This window comes from Panicum virgatum, chromosome 9N (assembly GCF_016808335.1).
Source record: "Panicum virgatum strain AP13 chromosome 9N, P.virgatum_v5, whole genome shotgun sequence".
NCBI lineage: Eukaryota > Viridiplantae > Streptophyta > Magnoliopsida > Poales > Poaceae > Panicum > Panicum virgatum.
In genome coordinates, this window is record NC_053153.1 from 71943349 (window position 1) to 71965249 (window position 21901).

At 48.3% G+C, this 21901-nt stretch overlaps 3 protein-coding genes and 1 non-coding gene across 8 annotated transcripts; 1 reads left to right on the forward strand and 3 right to left on the reverse strand.

The window, feature by feature from the left end:
• Window positions 1-3157: 3157 nt before the first annotated feature.
• Window positions 3158-9210, reverse strand: LOC120691034 (calmodulin-lysine N-methyltransferase-like). Of its 5 annotated transcripts, none has more exons than XM_039973991.1 (9): window positions 9002-9210; window positions 7375-7597; window positions 7079-7158; window positions 6398-6458; window positions 5498-5613; window positions 5207-5339; window positions 4732-4832; window positions 3746-3885; window positions 3158-3546 (listed from the first exon to the last, which is right to left on the reverse strand). In XM_039973991.1, the coding sequence occupies exons 1-8, from the start codon at window positions 9126-9128 to the stop codon at window positions 3764-3766; spliced, it is 963 nt and encodes a 320-aa protein (XP_039829925.1). In that variant the 5' UTR covers window positions 9129-9210; the 3' UTR covers window positions 3158-3546; window positions 3746-3763. The 5 variants fall into 5 exon arrangements, with proteins under 5 accessions (XP_039829925.1, XP_039829924.1, XP_039829921.1 ...); XM_039973989.1 differs by lacking the exons at window positions 3158-3546; window positions 3746-3885 and adding an exon at window positions 4337-4479 and having other exon boundaries at window positions 4568-4832; window positions 7375-7490; window positions 7565-7597; window positions 9002-9204; XM_039973990.1 differs by lacking the exon at window positions 3158-3546 and having other exon boundaries at window positions 3620-3885.
• Window positions 9211-9423: 213 nt separating this feature from the next.
• On the forward strand, window positions 9424-9620 carry LOC120693711. The gene has a single exon (XR_005683165.1). It is a non-coding gene; the product is annotated as a U2 spliceosomal RNA (small nuclear RNA).
• Window positions 9621-9751: 131 nt separating this feature from the next.
• LOC120692381 (endo-1,4-beta-xylanase 5-like) lies at window positions 9752-12954 on the reverse strand. Its single transcript, XM_039975649.1, has 6 exons — window positions 12714-12954; window positions 12568-12599; window positions 11609-11765; window positions 11348-11520; window positions 11158-11259; window positions 9752-11062 (listed from the first exon to the last, which is right to left on the reverse strand). The coding sequence occupies exons 1-6, from the start codon at window positions 12811-12813 to the stop codon at window positions 9938-9940; spliced, it is 1689 nt and encodes a 562-aa protein (XP_039831583.1). The 5' UTR covers window positions 12814-12954; the 3' UTR covers window positions 9752-9937.
• Window positions 12955-15468: 2514 nt separating this feature from the next.
• Window positions 15469-21285, reverse strand: LOC120688593 (acyl-CoA-binding domain-containing protein 5-like). The gene is made up of 5 exons (XM_039970956.1): window positions 19650-21285; window positions 16805-16910; window positions 16664-16722; window positions 16211-16263; window positions 15469-15826 (listed from the first exon to the last, which is right to left on the reverse strand). Exons 1-5 carry the CDS (start codon window positions 21152-21154, stop codon window positions 15798-15800), a joined length of 1752 nt encoding a protein of 583 aa, XP_039826890.1. The 5' UTR covers window positions 21155-21285; the 3' UTR covers window positions 15469-15797.
• Window positions 21286-21901: the final 616 nt, after the last annotated feature.

The following is a 21901-nucleotide window of genomic DNA, read 5'->3' on the forward strand; positions in this document are numbered from 1 at the left end:
AGAGGAGGGCGCCCCATTTTGCCAGCCCCCGGCGCACCCACTCCCTCTCCCCCTTTGCTTCTCCTCCAAGCCTTTCTCTAAAGACTAAATTACCCCTAAGTGCTAGAATTAAACTAGAAAGCCCTTAGGGGCAAAACCCGAAAAGATACATTGAAGACCATCCGATGGCGCGACGACTTGGAGTAGTTTGCTTCGACCCAACGCAATCCCTCTAATGTCGCCACGCGTCCTTCTGGAATCTTCACGGGGGCAGTTTTGGGAAAACCGCCGAAACCGAGTTCGGGTGCGGTTTTGGAGGAACCGCGAAACCTTCCCGCGCGATGTTTCCGGGCACACCCGCCAAGCCCGATGTCGCCACGTGTCCGACCTCCCGCCGGAACCCTAGCGCCTTCGTCATCCCTGATGCCATCGCCATCTCTCTCCGACTCGGCCGACGTCGACGCATCCCCGCCGTTGGTTTTTCCCGAGCTACCAACAAACTCCACGCCGTCCCGCCTTGGCACCAGGAATGGATCGCAACGCGGCCCAGCAGTGGCCCAAGCATCTGGGCCGCCCTTCTCCACCGCACGGTCATCCGGTCGGGCCTCCAACGCCACCGCAAAGTCTCCCGCCTCCACATGGTCGTCGAGCTCCCTGCCACCGCAACGCCGCCGCATGGTGCATCGGCACGTGCCTCGCTCTTGTCCAAACCATCTCGCTGCCACCGCGCCATCCGTGTACCTGCACACCACAGACCAAGAACTGGCGCAATCTCCACAGAGTCGCGACTATACATAGTTAGTCCACTCCACATGTTGGCAATCACTCATCACACCAAGGAGCAGGCCTCCACTGCCTCTCAAAAGGAATTATCCCAGCTGCCAAAGAAGGTCAGACGGCTAAAAGCTGCATTGATGATTTATGGAGCCCGGAATATATGGAAGGTGAGAAACAAGTGTGTCTTTGAGCAACGATCTTCGACACCGGCACAAGTTGTGCATGACATCAAGGAAGAAGCCAATTGTAGGACTTTGGCCTGCGGGAGACCGGAGCTTTCTTTGTTTAATGATTAATGTTTTTCTATTAGAGTTCGTGTTTTTCTGGTTTTATGTAATATCGCTTTAAGGTGTATTCGGAACTTGTTTCTTCTCCCAGCTTAAATGACAAAGCGGTGCTCCCGCAATCTTTTCCAAAAAAAAAGAAGTTAGCTAAAAGCAGCTAGTTCCGTGTCATACCTAACATCCAGTTCCTGCGTTCATGAATCAGTCACCATTGCCGAACTCTCACAGAGAAACCTCCTTTCAGATCGACACGACGTACATGCTGCCTGCTGACGAAAAGGATGAGACGGGCGTCCTCAGCTTAGCAGTTACAGCAGTCTTTTCCATCCCAAACTGGACAGTTTCTCCAAACAGCAGCGAGAGTGCGAGACAGTGGGGCACGTTCGCCGTAACCGCCGGAGATCCGGCAATTGACATGAACCTGACGCGAGGCCCCTCGTGACTCAGCAGGCGCCGGTCAGGATGAATAACGAGATGAGGTAATGCCGGGCCGGCACATGAGGCTGTCCGGTGACCGCGACGCTGACCGGCCACCGACCCGGTCGTCTCTTTCAGTTCTCTCGCTCACAAAGTCACAAGGGAGGTGCTTGCTTGCCAAAGTGTTGATTCTGATACGCGACGGTGCCTCAGAATTCAGAAATCACCGATCAGAGTACAAGCACAGCTACTGCGACAGCATTTGCGCCTCAGTTAGGGCGTGTTTAGTTGGTGAAATTTTTTTGGGTTTTGCTACTGTAGCATTTTCGTTTTTTATTTGGTAATTAGTGTCCAATCATGGACTAGTTAGGCTCAAAAGATCCATCTCATCATTTCCAGCTAAACTGTGCAACTAGTTATTTTTTTAAACTATATTTAATGCTTCATACATGTGTTCAAAGATTCGATGTGACGGAAAATCTTGAAAATTTTTGAGAACTAAACAGGGCCTTAGCTGCCTAGTAGTAGAAAAGATACACCAGGGCACAGCGCTGCCTGCAGCAAAGGGAGCTTTCTGATTCATGTGTGTGTGTGTGATTCAGCATTAGTTGTAAGGCAGCAGCTAGCATTGTCGCCTTTCTTCACTAAATCCCATTGCTTCTGCAAGTGATTGTCCAATGTCCATTGGGCATTGTGGTTGCCTAGTTGCACCCTCGTGAACGATGGGTTCGCCTTTTCGTTGACTCCCAGTCGCCTATTAGCAACCGAAGCTCTGAAAGTAGGACAGGTTTAGCTGTAACTGAGGTTTGTTAAACCGGACGGAGGAATCATGAGTCAAAAGTTGAGTGTACTGACAACAATCCCGCGATAAAAAGATGCTAAAAGATCGAGGATTCTTTTGGGAACGACAGGGATGCTTGTAAAGAAGAAAGGTGATCAGGGAATGGCGAAAAGGAATGGAACGGGATCATGCCGACGACAGTTAGCAGAGGCTACCTTCTATTGGTCCATCGCCAAGGAATGTCCTGTTCTGCATCGGTGTCCCACATGCTTAGCAATAGCATACTACCACTTTGCTCTTGATTATTAGATTATGGGCGTAATTGTGCTACAATACATACACGGTCATTTTCAATGCGTTCTGCGTTGCATAAATATTTGTACTAAGTTAGGGGAGAACACTGAGACCTTGCCCTAACATGAGCTGATATACTTGATGAAATTCAGAAACTAGCAGCAGCAGGCAACAAGAATCCATTATTACAAAAAACTAGGCAGTTGCATGGACATTCTATCATTTGGTAGTAGTTTCAATGCATCCTCACTCCTCAGTCTCACTTCAGGAAGTAGTAGATTGAGCACATTAGTATATTTGTATGAGATCATACTTTCGACAGGTCGTATAAGCTCGCACATGGCGTCAACTACACAAGAAGAAAACGATTTTTCGGAGGCTTTTCTTTTAATGGCGTAGCATTGGAAAGAGAAAAGAAAAAGGAGCTGCTGCTTTGGGGAAGTGCCACTATGTTCACGGAACCTATTAAACATAAACATTACATTCGTCATGAAAATATCCACCGATCCTAGGGTACCTATGCAATGGGGATTGACAAGAACAATACACCTAATAAGGCAGTTCATGAATAGGAATTAAAGCAAGTGCAAACGATAGCATCAACCGAAAATGGACCACCTGAGCAACTGCCGAAAGTCTCACTGGGATGACTACGCCTTGACGACCCTTCAGAGAGTACTCATTCAGTTACACACCGTATCTTGATTGTTCCCTATAACTATGAGCATTTGATATGCTCAGATGCATCAAGACCAAATAAAGGCAATCACATAAAAAAAGGTTCATGAGGTCTATAACGTGCTTAGTTCTATGAACCGAGATAGGTAACATATGATGAAAACAATTCTGAATCCACTCATGAATAAACTCAGATGCAGAAGGATGTGGATCACGCACTTGCTGGCGTAACAAAGTTCAAAAGCATTAGGAGCTAGGCAGTTTTCCATGAACCCTTGCTGGCATCTCTGAAGATAGCTTTCATCCAGTCAGCAACCATGAAGATTTTGCAACAGCCTAGGAACCAATTGCATTTGAAAAAAAATTGAGGATACTAGTCATACAGACGCAACATCAGACAATAAACAAATTTCGGTGCTGTAATGCAGTAACCACTAGATTAAGATAACACAAGTCCTCAATCATTGTTAGTCAAGACGTCAGCTTAGCAGATTAAAAGTCATAGAAAGCGGCAACGAATAACATTACTTTCAACCTGCAAGCTGTTATCTTATTAGACAAACAGGCCACGATGAAGCATAGATAGCTGCCAAAGCACCAAAGTTATACTCCACGGCCAACTAATGCATGCTACTCCAGTAGCAGTTGTACAAACGCCAGATCGAGAAGGGTGCACTGCACACACCAATAGGCAGTTAACTGTGTAATGATTGGTAACTAGACAGTTGGGTAATAGTTGCATGAAAGGAGAATCTAATAATCGTCTGACTCAAAGTTTGGCTACACAAGCAGTTACAGATAACTAATAATGTTTTATATTACCCAAATAAAACCATTTCAAATATTGAATTATATAACACCCATCAATACTCAATGGCACCCACGTCAATTTTAAATTCTAACTGTTTTGGACAACACAACTATAATAAGAGGCTCAATGTGTAAGTCATCGTCCGAAGCAAACCCAATTTTATGTACTATAGATAGGACCGTAAAAAGGGTGTCTGTAAGATCATCATGAGGACAGAGGACTTGAACACACAATGGCAACAACTTGCAACATAATGTCATATCATCTTATGAAAATAATGCACGGTTACATGTCACACATGCACTTTGTATCAGTGATGTCATGGAAGCCTGTCAGATGAGGAAAGGTTTGTTTGCAATTGAATGCCTATGAACTGTCTTGTTGGTACTTCCATAGAGAAGGGAAAAACAATTCTGAAATGTCCAATCAATATCCAACTCCGGGTTTACACCATGGTACTGGAAGGAGTAGATTAAAGAACAGGTAAAGCTAATGAATTGTAAACGGTTTTTCCAATGATTACTAACAAAATGAGCTAATTCTAACCAGCAGAGGGTAGCAATGCTCCTTGTCATAATTAGGCCAGGTTTTGTCATCACCAGCCTCATATTTTTTATGCAGATTCCAGACAGTAGGATCATAATTGTCTATCAACTCACAATTAAGCCCATTCTCTTTAATTATTCCCAGGAACTTGTCGAGTGAATCACCTCTTTTGGGGCTTAGGAAAATGGCCTGTGAGGTTGCTGAATGCTTCAGCAAGGATTTGACTGTCCGGGCAAGGCTCTCATGGAATTGCTTGAAAAATGTGCTGCAGGACCAAGCAAAATGTGAATAAGAAAATTCAAATGGAACTTATTAACCTAACAATTGTTTATTACTAGTAAAGATACATGGTGCACTCAAAGTACAGATGAAATCAACCAACAGCTAAAAGGTATAGCTTCTGAAACATTCATTCACATTAAGATGGTAAGAAGGAGCTCCAAGCCATCAATATTACTAAATAAAAAAACACACTAGCTGGTTAGATGCATGGCTTAATGCCAAATTAACAGCCTCACAGCATATCACCCTTGCAGCGTATCACTGGCATGCGAGAATTGAGAAAACAGCAAGCAGGTACAGGATTGAGAAGAAAATCAGCATTCAATAATAGCAAAGTATCAAAAGGGTTGAACATACCAGTCACTTGCAACAATGATGTCAAAAGTATTCAACATTCCTGAAGCTTGCTCTTTGTCCCAATGCAGTATCATAGATTTAACCTTTGTTTCACCAAAAGTTTCTGCATTGATGGATATGTTCTTCTGAATATCTGCGGGTTAATGGCTTGCAAAGGGCACGATGTGCATTTGAAAAATTAAAACAAAGACCGTAAAAGATTAACATGGGAGTAATCAATTCTGTTTTTCTGTGCAATTTATAAAAATTAGCAAAAACTCAATTGTGCATACATGAAATTGAGAAGGATACATCCAACTACTTGCGGGTTTCCATCAGAAATAACAACCTCATCAGCATTTGTACAGGCTGCAATAACAAGCCCAGCCAATCCATAACCAGATCCAAGTTCAAGCACTTTCTTGGCCCTAGAATGAATTAAACAATTCAATTATGGGATAATATAATAGAAACTGATTCTAGTTAAAGCAGCAATGAACTACTCTACTATCATGGAAAAAGCTTTCAATGGACCACTATTATGCAAAAGCTTTAACGTTAGACTATTGCCCAATATGGCAGAACAAAAGGTATTTACAATTCTTCATATAAATAAAGTTTTGCAACACAAGAAAACTGTGCACTGTTGCAAAAATCATGAGCTAACACAGGACGCAGCTCTCCGATATCTGTCCATTTTCTGCTCTTGATCTCATCGAGAACAAAATATATGATGAAAAATGGATAAAAAAACTAGGGTAAGAATGTAACAAGTTGTCCTAGAAGGCCACACTGCAACATATGCTATGAGACTGTGACAGGGTAATGTACCTCTATGGACTGTGGTCCTGTTTGGCCACACCCAAATCTGTGGTTGCCCCAATCCTAATCCTAATTCCAGCCCATCGTAGGTTCAACACAGAAGCCAGGTCAGCCTATTTATTTACTAAAATCCAACGCTGGTTGAATAAGCAATTCACTTAGGTCCTTGAATCCCTAGTAAAGGTTTAGAGCCAACAACATCGAGTGCCTAAGTTGATGGACTTAAAGTGGAGAATTGTGATCCCGTGCAAAATACTGAACTACAAACCGCCTGACCCCAGCATGTTGTGCCAAATCAGCTAAAGGTTCAAATGTTTTATCTTTTTTCCAAAAAAAAGGCATAGGAGTGACACATGTGTGAGACCTCGCAATTCACAAGACAAGACAAACCTGAACTTGTCTGAGTGGTTAATACAGTAGTAGGCAAGGACCTCTTCTGATGGCCAACAACCTTCAGGAAAACACATGTAAACTTAGAACTGAACTTGGATTCTATGAAGGGTATAACATGAAAAGGTGGAAGCATCAAAAGAAATTCAGACGGCACTTTCAACTCTTTTACTGATCTCACAATTCTATATTGAACTTTTATAGCAATCCTACTTCTAAATTCAGCCATATGCAATCTTAAGTGCTTACTGACTGGAGAGTATAGTCTATGATGCAAGTACAATAAACTTTTTATAATTGTATTAGTTAAGTTATAAAGTTCATTAGGTTTGTAGGAGCACACCTTTTAGTCAAAGAAGGAAAAAAATGCCTTGCATAGAGGGATTGTATCAATTGCCTTTGTTGGACAAAACAGTATGAAAATAGCGGTATTCTGCAAAGTGGCCAAAACGCCAAAGTTCACAATATGCACATGTTTTCATTTCTTTTCTACACAAGAGCCTTCCTATTTTCATAGCAAACAGCAAAACAAAACAAAAACATCTGGCAAGAGTTAATAGACAACAATCTGAAAAATGCAATATACATGACCATACACATGAATTGATGTATAATTGTAGATAGATGGAATCACATTGCATATGGCAACAGGAAAAAAAAACTTGCTTGAACAAAACTTACATACTAGTCCAGTAGTATCAATGTTGTATCTGTTCGAAGCTTCCATGTCATTTAGTTCAAGGGAATCCTCTCTTCTGTATCTGGAATCATGCACTAAAATAATAACCAACCGCAAGTAGTGCGCCAACCTTTCTAGCTGGTTGAACACTTCATGATGGCTAGCTAAATTTGTAGCTACGCACAGGGCTTACTTGCGAGAAACAACTATGATTCCCAATTATATCAGGGAAAAGGAAGATAGGGAAAAAACTATGTACAGTACGCAGGACACTAGGGGCAAACAGTAGATTACTTACACTAGATTAAGTTTAGAGGAACCTCCACAAGGCAGCTTATAATATACACAAACATCCTTTTGGTATCCCAAATCATTTTCATTTCCATCAGTTGAATTCTCAAGTGATTTTGTTAGCTGCGAAATTGGCAATGAATGGCATTCAATCAGGTTAAAGCCACGTGAGGCCTTTCTTGAAATGTTGATGGTACCATCTTTGATATGCTGGTCCCTAGAAGTTCCTTCTGCATGGAAAATAATGCCATAAAAGAACAAATTAACGTAGCTTAATATATAAAAACAATTAGCAATTATGAACTGTTTATGCAGTAGAATGGTGGAATTCAAACTGCTTAAAGTTGCCATGTTGAAAATAAAGGAAATAATAACAAAGACATACAACAACAACAACAACAACAACAACAACAACAACATAGCCTTTTTTCCCAAGCAAGTTGGGGTAGGCTAGAGATGAAACCCGAAAGAAATAAGTTCAAAGTTCAGGCACATTGATAGCTAGTCTCCAAGCGCTCCTATCCAAAGCTATCTCTTTAGAGATATTCCAATCCTTAAGGTCTCTCTTAACCGACTCATCCCACGTCAGTTTAGGTTTACCTCTACCCCTCTTTACATTATCGACCCGCTCAAGAACCCCATTACGCACTGGCGCCTCAGGAGGCCTTCGTTGGACATGTCCAAACCATCTCAGCCGATGAAATAATAACAAAGATATACAATTAAATTATTCTATGCAAATTGCCGAAGTACTGAGAGGGGAAAACTACTATTGCCTTCTGGCCTAATATGGTAAAATAAATCACCTTACATAATGGTTCCACAGTGCTTCTATATGAAACTGAGGACCAAAAACAAATCATTCATAGCCTGTATGCTCACACACTCAGAAACCAGCAAGTTGAGTTTGTAGGTGAATAGTTAACCGGTAAAAGTGCCCACAACTAAAATGAAATTTAGCTGGTAAAATGCACAGACACACTTTCATGGGAAACACTAATTTTAAAGGTGAACCACCATAATTTTTTTAGAGAAAGGATCACCCTGCTTTTATAGAAAGCGAATACCAAAGTTTGGGTACATCAATGCTGGGGTTACCAGCTTACAAGAAAGCTAACAGAGCAAACAGAGATACTACACAAAAAGCCTAAAAAAAACTCTCGCCGCAGCCTCCAGAGGGCTCAGCAGAAGTCTGAAACCAAAGCAACGTTCCAGGAGCACCTGTCCCTCCCCCCCAAAGTCTTCCAAGGAGCTTAACGCAGCTAAGAAAAGCAAAAGAAAAAAAAAATCAGACCATACTGACTCCCTTGAGGGTTTAACTAGGTAACCATCAAACAGGGCATGCCACCATAAGTTTGTGCATCAATCCCCTGCCATCACCCATCAGTAGTACCAAACATTACCAGAGTGTGTAGTAGCGTGTCAAGGGCTCAAATCGCATGCTAGAATTACGCAGGAGCAAGCGGACTTCTGCCCTATCATCTACGCAGGAGGTCTACTCGTCCTTTTGGATCGACTGATGACGCGAATCGAATGCTACATAAACGGCGGGACTTACCTATACTACGTTTGAACGAGGCGGACGCAAGTGTTGGACATGGGGTGCGGAGAAGGGGAGAGGGAATCGGCCGGACCTGGGGCGCGCGAGGAGGAACGAGCGAGCACGGCGTGGCGAAGGATGCCCCACCGCTGAGAGGCATTGGAGGATCCACGGGATCGAGCGGGTGCCTGCAGCCGCGCCGGCGACGAGGAAGAGTCCATGGGAGGGAGCTCGAGATGCGGGGTCTCGTTTGTTCGTTTGGAAGAAGCACGAGAGAGAGAGAGAGAGAGAGAGATTGATCCAGCTTCCAGCAAGACTAGGAAGGCCGTCTATTTTGTGTGGATCGGGCTCGTTCGGGGTTCCGAATTGGCAGCCCACACAGCCCAATGTCAAACAGAGCATGCGATGCGCTTGTGCGCCTGTGCGGTGCTTCAGTTTTAGTCCCACCTCGGCAGGTCTGAGAGAGCTGAGCCGGAGAACGTGAATAAAAGGAGAGCCAGGGCTCAAGTTCAACTCATACCTTTCTCGGCCTTTTGGCTAAGATCAAGTGTAGTATCTGTTCTTATCAGTTTAATATCTGATATGTGGGTCATGTGTCCACTTCGATATTAAATTAATTTTTTTAGGGGGAGGGTCCACCACAGTGGCTTGCCACTGGGGCCCTCACGCGTCGCTTGGGCGTTGCACTACAGCCCTAGCCTGGCGCACCCCGCCAAGTCGCAATTAAAATTTTAATGGGTCTTCAATTTTCTGTTTGGGCCTTGTCTTCTGTCTGGTAAGCAGCCAGCCCTTGAGAGGAACTTTCCCTGTAGAATTTAACTTTTTTCCTCGCTAACCAAGAAAATGTCTAATAAGTTGATCCATCCACTGATCTAATTTCCACACATGACAGGATGATAAACATGTGAAATTTCTTCCACAGCAATCACTACATTAGCTAGTAAGCAGTAGCATACATCACCCTACCCGTATGTGACAAGGAGTCAGGAGAGAGGAGCCCGAGACAGCACAAGGGCTGGCTGGTAGGCAGTCACATCTGGACGTTGATGTGCCTGGTCTCATCCCCCGGCGAGAGCGAGAAGGTCGACTGCGTCGTCCTGTTGTTGTAGGTGACCGTGAGGATGTACTCCCCGAGGTAGCCGCTGAAGCTGTAGGCGCCGTGCGCGTCCGTCTGCCCGCCGGCCTGCAGCGTCCGCCACTCGTTGAGCAGGCGGTCGACGACGTCCCCCGTGGGCAGGTTGTTGAGGCCCCAGTCCGTGAGGCACATCTGGTAGCACCCGCTGGGGTGCAGCGCCGTCCACAGCATCACCCCGCTCACCGCCGGGTGCGCGTACGCCTCCCGCAGCACCTGCTCCAGGTACGCCGCCTGCGTCTGCGCGTCGAACTTGTTGCTGATGTCGATCTCGGTGAACCAGATGGGGAGCCCCAGCGTGGCGAGCTTGTCCAGGATGGCGCGCATCAGCGGGATGTTGGGCCTGGAGAAGTGGCCCTCCAGCCCGATCCCCTCCAGGATGGCGCCGCCGGCGCGGAGCTCCCGGAGCTTGGCCGCGTAGGTGTCCACGGTGGAGAAGGGGTCGTCGCAGGTCTCGACCACGTTGTACTCGTTCATGAAGAGCGTGGCCAGCGGGTCGGCGTCCTGCGCCACGCTGAAGAACTCCATGGACGCGTTGGGCCCCAGCCGCTGCTCGTAGAAGTTGTAGTGGAGCATCTCGTTGTTGACGTCCCAGTGCGCGAACTCGCCGCGGTAGCGGGTCATGAGGCCCTGGATGCGCGCGTTCACGGCGGCGCGGAGGTCGTCCGGCGAGGTCAGGTTCTTGACCCACCGCGGCGTCGCGTCCTGGTTCTCCCAGAAGATGTTGTGGCCGCGCACCATCACGCGGTGGGAGCGCACGAACGCCAGCATCTGGTCCGGCACGTCGAAGCGGAGGAGCCCCGACGTGGGCTCCGTCGAGTACCACTTGAGCTCGTCCTCGAACACCGCCGCGTTGAAGCGGTCCACGAACCACTTCTGGTACGCCTGGTTGCCCAGGATGGTGGAGGCGATCGCCGACCCGATCGGGAAGTCCTTGGCGGTCTGCTGCACGGACACGGACGCGCCCACCACGCGGGCGCCCTGCGGGTCGGCCACGTGGATGGTCGCCACGCGCTTCCTCCTCTGCGGCCAACAGAGTGAATTGAAGCAGAGCAGAATTAGCTGGTCGCGTCCAAGAACTAGCTAAGCTAGTCGGGTGGGTCATCTCGACACGTTACCTTCCGGATGGTGTCCTGCTGGTGCATCGCCCACTGGTCCGTCGTGAACGGCTGCAGCGACCCGCTGGCGACGGTGATCTTCATGGGCGTCTTGTCAGCGTTCTGGACATGCAGACAGAGCAAAAACAAATCACTTCTGATTATATTTCTGAATGAACTTTCTGTGCAGCTCGTCAGATGCGACGCTTACCTGGAAGAAGATGACGGCGGTCTGCGTTGGCCAGTCGAGGACGAAGCCGCCCTTGACGAAGGCCCAGCAGTCGCTCCTGGCGAGAACCGTGGCGATGCACCTCGCGCCGGTGTTGTCCGGCGCCAGCCTCGCAGTGATCAGAGCGTTGGAGGCGCCTTCCAGCTTCACCCAGCCTGCACGATGCCGGAAATTATTGAAGCTCACATGACTGCAGGAGCTCATCACACTGGAAACGGGGAGAACATGCATGCAGGAGCTCACATGAGAATGTGTACATGGTGGTCTTGTTGAGGTTGTAGACCACGAACGCCGGGGAGAAGACGCCGGTCTCCGTCGTGCGGTATCCGTCCGGGTCGTCGCTGTTGCCGAACTTGAGGATGCCGCCGTTGTACAGCGCCGGCTCCGGCTGCCCTCTGCACTGCACGCCATGCAGCAAATCCCAATCAGCACACAAACACACAGAAGCCATGCATTCCATTTCACGCAGACATCAACCAAGACTATTTTGTCAAGCTTAAACAAGTGTCTGACAGCGACAGATGACACGCGACGCACACAAAAAGCGCAGCTAAGTGTGTACACCTAAGCGTTGGTTGGCCACTCGGTCGGCCCAGAAACGCATGTTACCCCGCTGCAAGAAGCGCATGGAACAAAAATGACGGGCCGATGCCTGCCTGATCACTTTGATCAGGACACTCTCTACCATCTCAGAGCTTGGCGAGTTGGCGGTGGTCGATGCTTAAAAAATTAGGACAAGCGTAGTAGTATAGTTTTGTGTCATCTGGTTCCGCGCGACATTGGTAGTGGTAGGTAGGTAGGATGCTGTGCTGGTGGGGGCTGTGGGGTGTCCCCAGCGCACGCATGGGAACAAAACTGGAATAGCCGGAGGGGAGGATCATGTGGATTGTGGCCTTGTGGTTGTGCGGAGGAACCATCTGTTGAATTGTTGTGGTCCAGCAGTGGCTTTGAGCTTCGTCATCTTCCCCCGGTTGATCCTCTCTGCCTAGTTCTCTAGCGGCATTGTGTTGGTTATTTGGGGTGTGGTCACCAGGATGCATGGCATGGTCTTTGATAACGATGCAAGAACAAACGGGTGATGCGAGGCGGTTTCGGTGAACAGTTGGCAGTTAAAAAAGCTTGTTGTTGCTCATGCATGGCGGCGTGCAAAAAGCTTGCTACTAATTCTGGAGGAGAGGATGTTTCAGAGGGAGACGACTTACGTCTGTGTAGGCGGCGTAGTCGTACCAGCCATCTGCATTTGAACAGGAAGTTCCAACAATGTCAGCTACTTGTACGCTTGGGAGCGGAGGAGAGGGAGCGAGGAGGAGCGGAGAGGATGACTGGATGAGCAGGTAACCACACTGACCAGGAGGCACCGCCGCGACGAGCTCGCTGCCGCAGTGCAGCAGCATCCACAGCACGACGAACCCCGCCACGGCACGCGGAGCGGAGCGAGGCGTCCTCATCGCCGCGACCGAACGAGCGAGCTCAACTGCTTCCTCTGCCCAAGGCAAGGCTTCGAGCTGCGGGCTATGGAGGAGGAAGCTAGCAGCAGCAGCTAGCGAGCAGAGGAGGCCACACACAGCACACACACGGGTCGTGATCAGAGCAAGGAGCTGTGGCGCGCTATATATAGCCCGGCCACATGGCACTCGGCTCCAGCACTTCGGCGCGCGCCCTCCCCGGCCGCACCTGGCGGCCCGCCATTGGCCGCCGGGGTCACGGGTCGGCGCGGGCGCCCACCGCGCCCTCACGTACGCCTGGTCCTCGGAGGCTGGCTGCCTCCGCACGCAAGCGCTGCCCCCGCTCGGTGCGGGTGGCCTTGTGGTGCGCTGCTGCACCGGGCCTAGCCAAGCACTAGCGCCTGTTCGCCCGGTGGAGGGAGGCTCACATGCGGCCGGCCGACCAGGCCAGGGGGCCGAACCGGCCGAACGGCGAGGTCAGAGTCGGCAGCATGGCGGGCACGGAGTGGGTCAGTGAGATCAGGGTCAGGGCGCCGTGAACGCGAGCGCCGAGCGACCCCCCTCGGCTTATTCTGCGGCCGCGTCGCGCCATGGGGATTGTACCACGGGCCTCGAAGTTTCTCCTGTTGTTTTCCTTGCTTGCTGGATGCTGGCTCCGGCGTTGGAATGGGCGGGGTCTCGGGCGGCCGGTGGTGCGTGCGTGTTAATGCGGCGCCGGAGGCTGCGCTACGAGCTCGATCGCTCACGGTCGCGACACCTGTTCACGTGCCCCGCTCCGGCAGAGTGATCGAGTGAATGCCGCGCGCGGGCGTAACAGTGATGCCGTGGCGGTTGTGCCTCATCGCCTGAGGCTCATGATGAGGAGGAGAGATCACACCCCGTGGATGAACACGTACTGGCCGCAAACACCAAAGCTGCTCGATCATTCAGCAGTGATGTCATGGGAGTTTACATAATTTTTTTCGTTTACTTGACCTGTACTCGTACAGCTAATTAAATGTGCTGCATTACGCTCTGCTGGTTGTTAGCGGCAGTGTTGGATAAGTAAAGAAGTGGGGTGTGTGCTAAACAGCCTAACACCATCGCGAAAACATAGCGTAGACGACATGCATCGCCTGGTCAGCTCTCAGCTGAGCTGATCACTCCCACTGACACCATTCCATATTTCCATTGCTATAAGCAGCAGCACACCAAATTGCCTAAAGGAGACACTTTTTATAAACTTGCAACCTTGTACTCATGCGGCCACAACCTACCACCGCCTTTCGCGAATCCATAAACCTAATGCCAACCTCGCATCTTCTTATTATCCTTCTCTGCTTTTTTTTTTGTTCATCCCCCGACCAAACGAAAAGGGGGGAGTTTAAACCCATCTTTTTTTCCGCTGGGAAATTGGTCCAAACTGCAAAGGCGACGCACGCCGAGGCGGTTGGTGCGCTAGAATTCGACCATAACCGGCCAAACTATTGCCTGCGCTCTCCTCTGGACGCCGGAATTATTGCCCGCCTTTCGGAAGTGGGTTTCCAAAGCTACTCGCCTTGCCGGCCGGCCAAAAAGGAATCCACCACCCCCCTTTGCAACGCCGGACCATGCCATTGCCATCCAATGCAAAGAAAAATGCACGCGATCGGGTAGAGCGTTCAGCCCCTCGCCCCCAAAATACACAGAGACGCCGGGCACCTGCGGTTGCAGAGTGTCTTTTGCTCCGTAGCCGGCCGGCCGTGTACGAGCAAAGCTACGCGGACCCGCGGAGTGGGGCGCTCGCACGCGCGCGCGAATCCCACGCTCGCAAAAGCGTCTGACGTCTGTAGGCGCCACCGCCACCGCCGCCGCGGGGAAAAGCGCATCGCCGGGAGGGCGGCACCGCGGCAGGCTGCGGCGGCGGCCTTTGCACGCCGCCTCGAGATTTTGGCGGTAGCGAGCCGGGACGCGGACGCTGCCGGCTTGGTTTGGCGCGGCCTTGGGTATGGTTGGCGAGGGGCACGCCTCGGTGGGATCACGGGCGCGGCGCGCGCGAGCCCGGCCACGGGGAGCGTTTGACTCGCGGGCGCCGGAAGGACACGACGCCGGATGGTGCCGGGCGCCGGGGGCTTCTTCGGCGGCACGGTCACGGACGCGGCCGCGCGCGGGACACTTGTTGCGGGCTTCGCAGCTCGGCTGCCGCGCCCCCGCGCTCTTTGTGGCTCATGTGACCGGCACAGAGCTCTGCGGCCGACGCCGAAGTGATCGGGCCTTTTTGTCCCGGCCGGTTGTGTCGTCGGACGGCCCGTGCCAAGTATTTCACCGGTGGAGTACGTGTGAAGGGGGGGGGGGGGGGGGGGGGGGTCATGGCGCTCTGCACTTTTTGCTCAGCTGTTTCCATCGCAAGGGCGCGGCTGTGGCCTACCGCTGTCCTGATCCAGGCGTACGTCCAGCCAAGCCTCGGGACGCCGCTGGCCTCACGAGTTCCATTCTCTGCTCCGGGAAATGGCGGAATGAGGTGAACGCGACACGTAACGTGCGTTTTACCATTTGTCGCGGTATCAGTGTCGCCCTCAACAAACCCAAGCGTTCCTGAGCCATTCAGATGAAGATAGCGTGAAAAGTTACTGGTTTGGGTAAAATAGTAGTAGTACTGTGCAGATCCAAACCAGAAGATTTCAGCAATTGGGAATGAGATGAGAGTCTTTACCTGAACCGCTTAAATTCTTCGTTCCGAACTAGTACGTGGTAACAAATACAATTACCACTTACCAGTTACCAAGGGTAACGTTAATATTGACTACAACCGATGACATGTCTGCAACTGGCCAAATATACAGGCGGCAGCAGCAGCAGTAGTTACAGATATATACAGTTATATATATACACGAACCAACATCATCATAGCACTAGTATTAGCACAACCACCACAACTGTACAAATCTAATCTTATGAGGAAGGCATCAAGAGAGATCTCAGCAATGGGCTGGAATCGCTGATGCAAGAATATTTGATGAGCATTGCATTCATTCAGCAGGGGCATCAGAGCTCTGGCCTGAAAAATTACAGGGATAACACAATCGAATGAGTGATAAAACAGATTAACGAAGCAGACAAACAAAAGCCAACAAAAAAATGACCAAGTTCGAATCCATCTACATAGGAATTAGGATATTTTTTTATAGACCATGGTGAATTTATATTACCATATGGCTAGAAAATATTGCATGAATGGTAGGAGAGCTATCAACATCCAGTTATGGCAGATAGAAAACATAGGTTGCACCAAACTCGAAGTGAGTTTCTAATAATAAAATTAACTGACAACAGTAGTTCCAACCATTGATCCAGTGCATCTTATAGTAGATGAATTCTGAATATGTTCTCGTTTTTCTAGGAGGAAGAAAAACCATGCCACAATGTTGAGTTTATGTGATACCTTTCTCTGGGTTAGGGGTAGTTCCTTCATCTATGCTATTACTATCTTCATTCCTGCAAGAAATTCATCCACAGCAGAAAGTCACAAACCTCTGTATATGCCCTTGTTCTAAAGATTATCATACTGGTTCACATCACAGCTACCATTTGCGAACGGGAGATATTACCAGCAAAACAAACTGGTACAGACAACTGAGAAGTTCATTTAAACATATTGATACCAGCACCAATCCATACCAGTCAGAATGTCAAGTACAACATGGTTATGGTGATAGTGTTCTTAAAATGTAAGCTACATTTTAGTACATAAGTAGTTTCAAAAAATGTAATTAGCTTTCTTTGAAATGCAATCTTTTCATAGAAATTGTTTGTCAAAGCCTCAGCTTGTAGAAACTAGAAATTGTTGATGTCCTAAATGAGATATGTATTTTGATCAGAGGGAGTAGTAACTTACCCTTGATTGCTCCGTTGAACACCAGTAGCAGTCATGGTTAAATCATGTTTCTTTGTGTCCTAGAGGATAACATACATAAATTCTCCAGTTTACACGAAACAACAAGGCAAGAAAGCATGTGTGATGATGATGATAAATTACCGAGGTTTCATTTCCCATCCACCCTGGAATTGTCTCCGATAAAAGATTCATGTATTTTTCCATAGCAATCTCAGGATGCATATTCCCTAACTTTTGCCAAGCAACCCTGAGAGAACAATGAATGGTTATTAATAGTAATGATTATGAATCCCTACTCTTTACGCATGACTTCACGAATAAGAAAGTAGGCATAGATCCTCCCTGATGTCTAAAATTTCACCATTCTTTTCAAGCTTTTCAGACACTTTCAGTGGCGAGTGGCAACGACCGACAAAATATGTCAAAAAAATAGAAGGGTTATAAAAAATTCTCTTATAGGAAATCTCGTGTGCCTTTCCTTAGCTCCATTGCAATATCTAATTCCCTGGAGTTGTTGGAAATAAACTTCCTATACGTGACCATCATATAACTATTGCAAGTGTCAATTGTAGCATTACTTATGGGCATACAAAAATATAACTGGTGGAACATTGACCAGCTTCCAAGACTTAACGTAAAGAGATACACGTACACACCAGTCTGCCATAAATAGGGGCAAGATATCTGTCCTGTTAAATACTGTAGATCAGTTAGGTACGTTGAAGTTTTTATTGAATACTTCTGGCCACCAGTCCATATTTTATAGAATACAAATTATTCTTCTCACTCCATGGGAAAGCTTTGGTAGTTAGATGTATACGACTGGTTGTTAGTAGCCCATTTTAATTGATCCATAAAAAAATCATGGGCAGAAAAAGGAGAGTTGTAATGGCGTGCATGTGCAAAACGCATCAATGCATCTTTTTAGTAGTCTGGTCCTGAGTTTTTGTATTTTTTAGTAATAGGCTTGTTTTAGAAATTTTGCATTACTCACTCTGGCCCAAGGTGAGGAATGCTCTTTTTGTAATTGACCACTCTTTCTCTCTTAATATAAAGATAGGCAGCTGCATGTTCTATAAAAAATGGTGGAAATTACTAGAAATATTCATTTGGTGACACGTCGCAACAATAATTCATTCTGAACTCTGAAGGCAAACTAACAGTGACTAGTTCCTTTGAACAAGATGCTCTTATTTTCCCTCTAAACGCTATGCTTCCTTTTAATTGTTAGCTGGATGAAGCATATCTATATATAGTGCTCTCATACACAATGAATTGGCACAGTAAAGTGGCCCCAAAATTCAGGTGGCAAGAAGTATTAGCAATACTAGAACAGGGTGCAGGTGCAGCGAAGGCAGCACCAAACAACCACCATATCTTGAAACGGAATGCATATCAGCAATCCATTGCAAGACCAAATACAGAAGTGTATTTATGGGCAAGACGGTTCTAAAGTTGATGCCATTCTGAAGAGATGACTTCCGGGGTAACTGCCAAATGGGGGGGCTTTTCCTTGGATAATTATATGCAAAAAGTATCATAGGGCAGTGCTTTATTTTAACTAATAGGTGCAAAACTTGCTGAAACAGAGGATGGCCAGTGACTACTTGCTGCCAATTATGCCTAAACTAAACAAGAAACAAAAATTCACTTGATTGTTAGTTCACTCAATCATTGCACCAGATCCAACTCTACGATTTTGACCTCTCCCTTTTTTGCATTTCTCTTTATTTATTGATACATACCTTCATTCTTAATTTATTTAAAAAACTCAAAACACTATCCTATAAATCATGCAGGATCATGCACTGATCTTGTTAACTGCTCAGAATCAATACAACTCAAAAACGGCTAGTACCCCTGATCAAATTTGAGAAGGAAAGTGTGGATTCTAATTGTCTGGTGAAGGAAAGTGAAATGTTCTCTTTGCTACCAAGGAGGCAAGGCATATAACGCCAACATTATATGCTTCTTTTGCTCTTCTGAAAGGAATTCTATGCTTCAATGAAGCTTACAGAAGCTGGTAAACCCAAATTCAGGAAATGCCCTCGAAAAAAAAATCAGGAACTAAGAAGAGGAGAAGAGGAAACCCAAGACTAGTAGTGCAGAGTTGCCATAATCCTATTCCAACTGGACACCCTAATCTCTTAAACATAAATGCCTAAACCTAATCATGTTGAATTATATATGCATGTTGCACTTTTCCTATTTTCATGAACCTCACATCTTATGAAATCAATAATCAATAGTACACCAAAATGCAAAAGTCCTTCAGACCAAAAAAGCAATACATTTCTTCACTTCTGGCTTACTTTAACCATCATGATTTATCAGCAAGGATAAGAAAACAAATCCATTGCTATTAATGTGGTCTGGCTAAATATAGCAAAAGCTTCGAACTTCAAAGTTGATTTGGATATATATGCCTCAACTTTAGCATCGGTTTAGCCTTATAAGCAGAGGTGCCTGATGTGCAGTTCATAACGCTTTACCAAATAGCTGAAACAGAGAAACCTGCTTCCACATATAAGCCACAAACAATGCAAAGCTGGTGAAAAAGGTGTTGTTTGGCTTCCCAAGCAGAGCAAAGACAAATTAGCTAACAAACGATCTCTCTCTCTCTCTCTCTCTCTCTCTCTCTCTCTCTCTCTCTCTCTCTCTCTACAGTATTGAAGAATTTGGTTGCTATTAGGATCTTGCTACTTACAATGTGCCAGATTTCCTGATGTACAACTTTTGTCAACTTGAATCAATGAACCACAAACCGATTTAGTTTTCAATAGGTTTTGCTTACGTTATTTTTTCCTATTGGAAAGTTCTAGTGTCATTATGCTACCCTTGCTCTGCCTTGATATAAACTATAGCAGTGGACTAACACTCCAGTGTTGATGACATCCAGGCCAGGCTTTTCTTATCTTTGAGCTGCATCCTACCACAGCGAAGCAATGAGAAATGTATCCAAAGTATCAGGAAGAAGAATGGGTACCATTTTGCGCGAGACGAAGGCCTCAGTGTAAGTGGCTGTGTAGAGTCATAACAGGGACCGTCAATGGCAACCTTGAGGAGTCCTTGGAGCTGCAGCTGCACATCACTATCGAGCTTTGATAGGGAAGCCGCCCCAGCCCCACTAGCAGTAAATGCTGCAGCTGCACCAAACCTCTTCTCCACTTCACTCCTCTCAATCCCTTCCCACTCCTCAAAGTCCATGTCTGATTCAGTGTGTCCCTCCGGCAGCCCTGGCAATGTCACTGCCTCCACGGGCAAGGCCACTTTATCACCAGAACTGCATTCATGGCTAACATTCACAACATCAGTTTTCCTTGCCACCGGCTCCTCTTTGGGAACCAGTTCTTCTTGTTGATCAACTGGGTGGGCCTCGCATTTAGCTTCCTCCTTGCTCTGCACTTCCTCATTTACGTTGACAGCTTCTTCAACGGGATGATGATCTTTAAGCTCTTCCTTCCCTGCCAGTGGCACCTCGAGAACTGGTTGTGTGGCAGCCTCGGCAGGCAATTCACGCTCCTTCACTTCAACTACTTGCTCTTCCTCCTCTAATACCACGTCAAGAATCTCTTCTGGAGCAGTCTCAGAGACCAATTCATCCGGCGTCGCTTGGATAGGTTGCACACTCTTCCCTGTCAGTCCCGCGTCAAGAACATCTTCGGCAGGAGTAACTTCGGCAACCAGATGGTGCTGTTTCAGTTGAACAGCCTCTGTTTCAATCTCTTCGGGGGCAGTCTCAGAATCCAATTCATCCGGCCTCGCTTGGATAGGTTGCGCACTCTTCCCTGCCAGTCTCGCGTCAAGAACTTCTTCGACAGGAGTAACTTCGGTAACCAGATGGTCTTGTGTCACCTGAACAGCCTCTGTTTCCAAGGGAAGGACTTCCGCTACTTCAACAACTTTCGGGCTCGCCTCAGCAACTTCCACACGCTGCCTCTCCGATCCTGCTCCGAGAACTTCAATGGGAGCAACCTCAGCTCCCATATCATGCTGCTTGACTTCAACATCTTGTGCGCTCCCTTCCTCCAAACCCGCCACACCAATAACCTCCCTATGCACAGCTTCATCCGCGAGGCTCACCTCAGCAACCACCGCCGTCGCAGCAGCCGTGTGAGCCAAATCACGCCGCTTCACGCCGTCGCCGCCCTCCTCCACCTCCTCAGCCCCACCACCAAGGCGCACATCCCTAGCGGCCTTCACGGGAACCTCCTCCTCCTCGGGCAAGCACTCCAGCTCCTGCACCTCCTCGACGGCCACCGCCGGCGCCTTCTCCACCTCGACCCACCCCTCCGCCACCGCCCTCCCTTCGCCACGCCTCACCTCGTCGACCTCGATGATCCTCTCCTCCTCCAGCACCGCCTCGGCGATCGCGGCGGCGGCGCGATCGGCCCGGCGCGACGGATCATTGGCGGCGAAGAGCGTGGCGAGCAGGAAGGCGGCGAGGAGGGTGACCGCCGCCGTGAGCAGCAGCTCGCAGAACAGCTCCATCTTCTCCGGGGTGGTGGTGGTGCGAAGGACCCCTTTCCCCTTCGCTTTCTCGCTCGGCTGCGCCGGAGGAGGGAGGGGGACAGGGGAGGGCGGAAGGGAAAAGGCAAAGCGGTAGGGGGGAGAGCAGGATCGAAGCGGTGGGTGAGGGGGGAGTAAAGGCGGAGGTGGGGCGCCGAAGGAAGGCATATTCGGGCTCGGGCCGGCGGATACGATCGCCACGAGGGCCGCAGGTTAGCCGGGCGGGGCGACGCCGAAAAAGTCTCCTCGTCCGGGAGCTGCTAGCGGGAGATGCCGACGCCGTCAGGCGTCAGGGGATTTCGTGTGCCCCCCTCCGGCACGGTACGGTTCCCGAGCTAGGCAGGAGCGTGCAGCCATGGAGCCACCGCAAAGTCTGCGAGTGCTCGCCGCTCGCCGGTGCAAGGGCGGCGCGGAGACTCGAGGCTGCGTGCCGATCTGCCGAGGCCGGGATGATTTGCAGGTGGTTTGGCTTGTGCTTTGTCAGGTGTCACTGATGACGCGGCCACATCGCGGAATTTACTCTAGCTGAGCTGAGTGCGCTTGTTGGGTAATGCTAACTTGTTAACGAAGAAAAGGTCCGTTGAGAACAGTTCAGTGCCAACTGCCCAAAAAAAGAGAGCCATGACGCTGTCGCCGTCGTTAGTCAATGGGCACTGTACAGTGCGGTCGTGCCAGGTGGTTGCGTGATAAGTTCAATTGTATATACGTGATAAATTCGTGGAGGACGTT

Bases quoted from the DNA above. Each gene is read 5' to 3' on its own strand.
- LOC120691034 (XM_039973987.1), bottom strand. From the start codon at position 9,128: ATGGACTCTTCCTCGTCGCCGGCGCGGCTGCAGGCACCCGCTCGATCC. The intron at 7,159-7,374 runs GTAAGTAATCTA...GCATGATTCCAG, and splicing joins TCCTCTAAACTTAATCTAGT to ATACAGAAGAGAGGATTCCC. The intron at 4,833-5,206 runs GTATGTTCAACC...TTGGTCCTGCAG, and splicing joins ATCATTGTTGCAAGTGACTG to CACATTTTTCAAGCAATTCC.
- LOC120692381 (XM_039975649.1), bottom strand. From the start codon at position 12,813: ATGAGGACGCCTCGCTCCGCTCCGCGTGCCGTGGCGGGGTTCGTCGTG. The intron at 11,766-12,567 runs GTAAGTCGTCTC...CATGGCGTGCAG, and splicing joins ACTACGCCGCCTACACAGAC to TGCAGAGGGCAGCCGGAGCC. The intron at 11,063-11,157 runs GTAACGTGTCGA...TGTTGGCCGCAG, and splicing joins AGCAGGACACCATCCGGAAG to AGGAGGAAGCGCGTGGCGAC.
- LOC120688593 (XM_039970956.1), bottom strand. From the start codon at position 21,154: ATGGAGCTGTTCTGCGAGCTGCTGCTCACGGCGGCGGTCACCCTCCTC. The intron at 16,911-19,649 runs GTACCCATTCTT...TTGTTCTCTCAG, and splicing joins CCTTCGTCTCGCGCAAAATG to GGTTGCTTGGCAAAAGTTAG. The intron at 16,723-16,804 runs GTAATTTATCAT...GTTATCCTCTAG, and splicing joins GGATGGGAAATGAAACCTCG to GACACAAAGAAACATGATTT.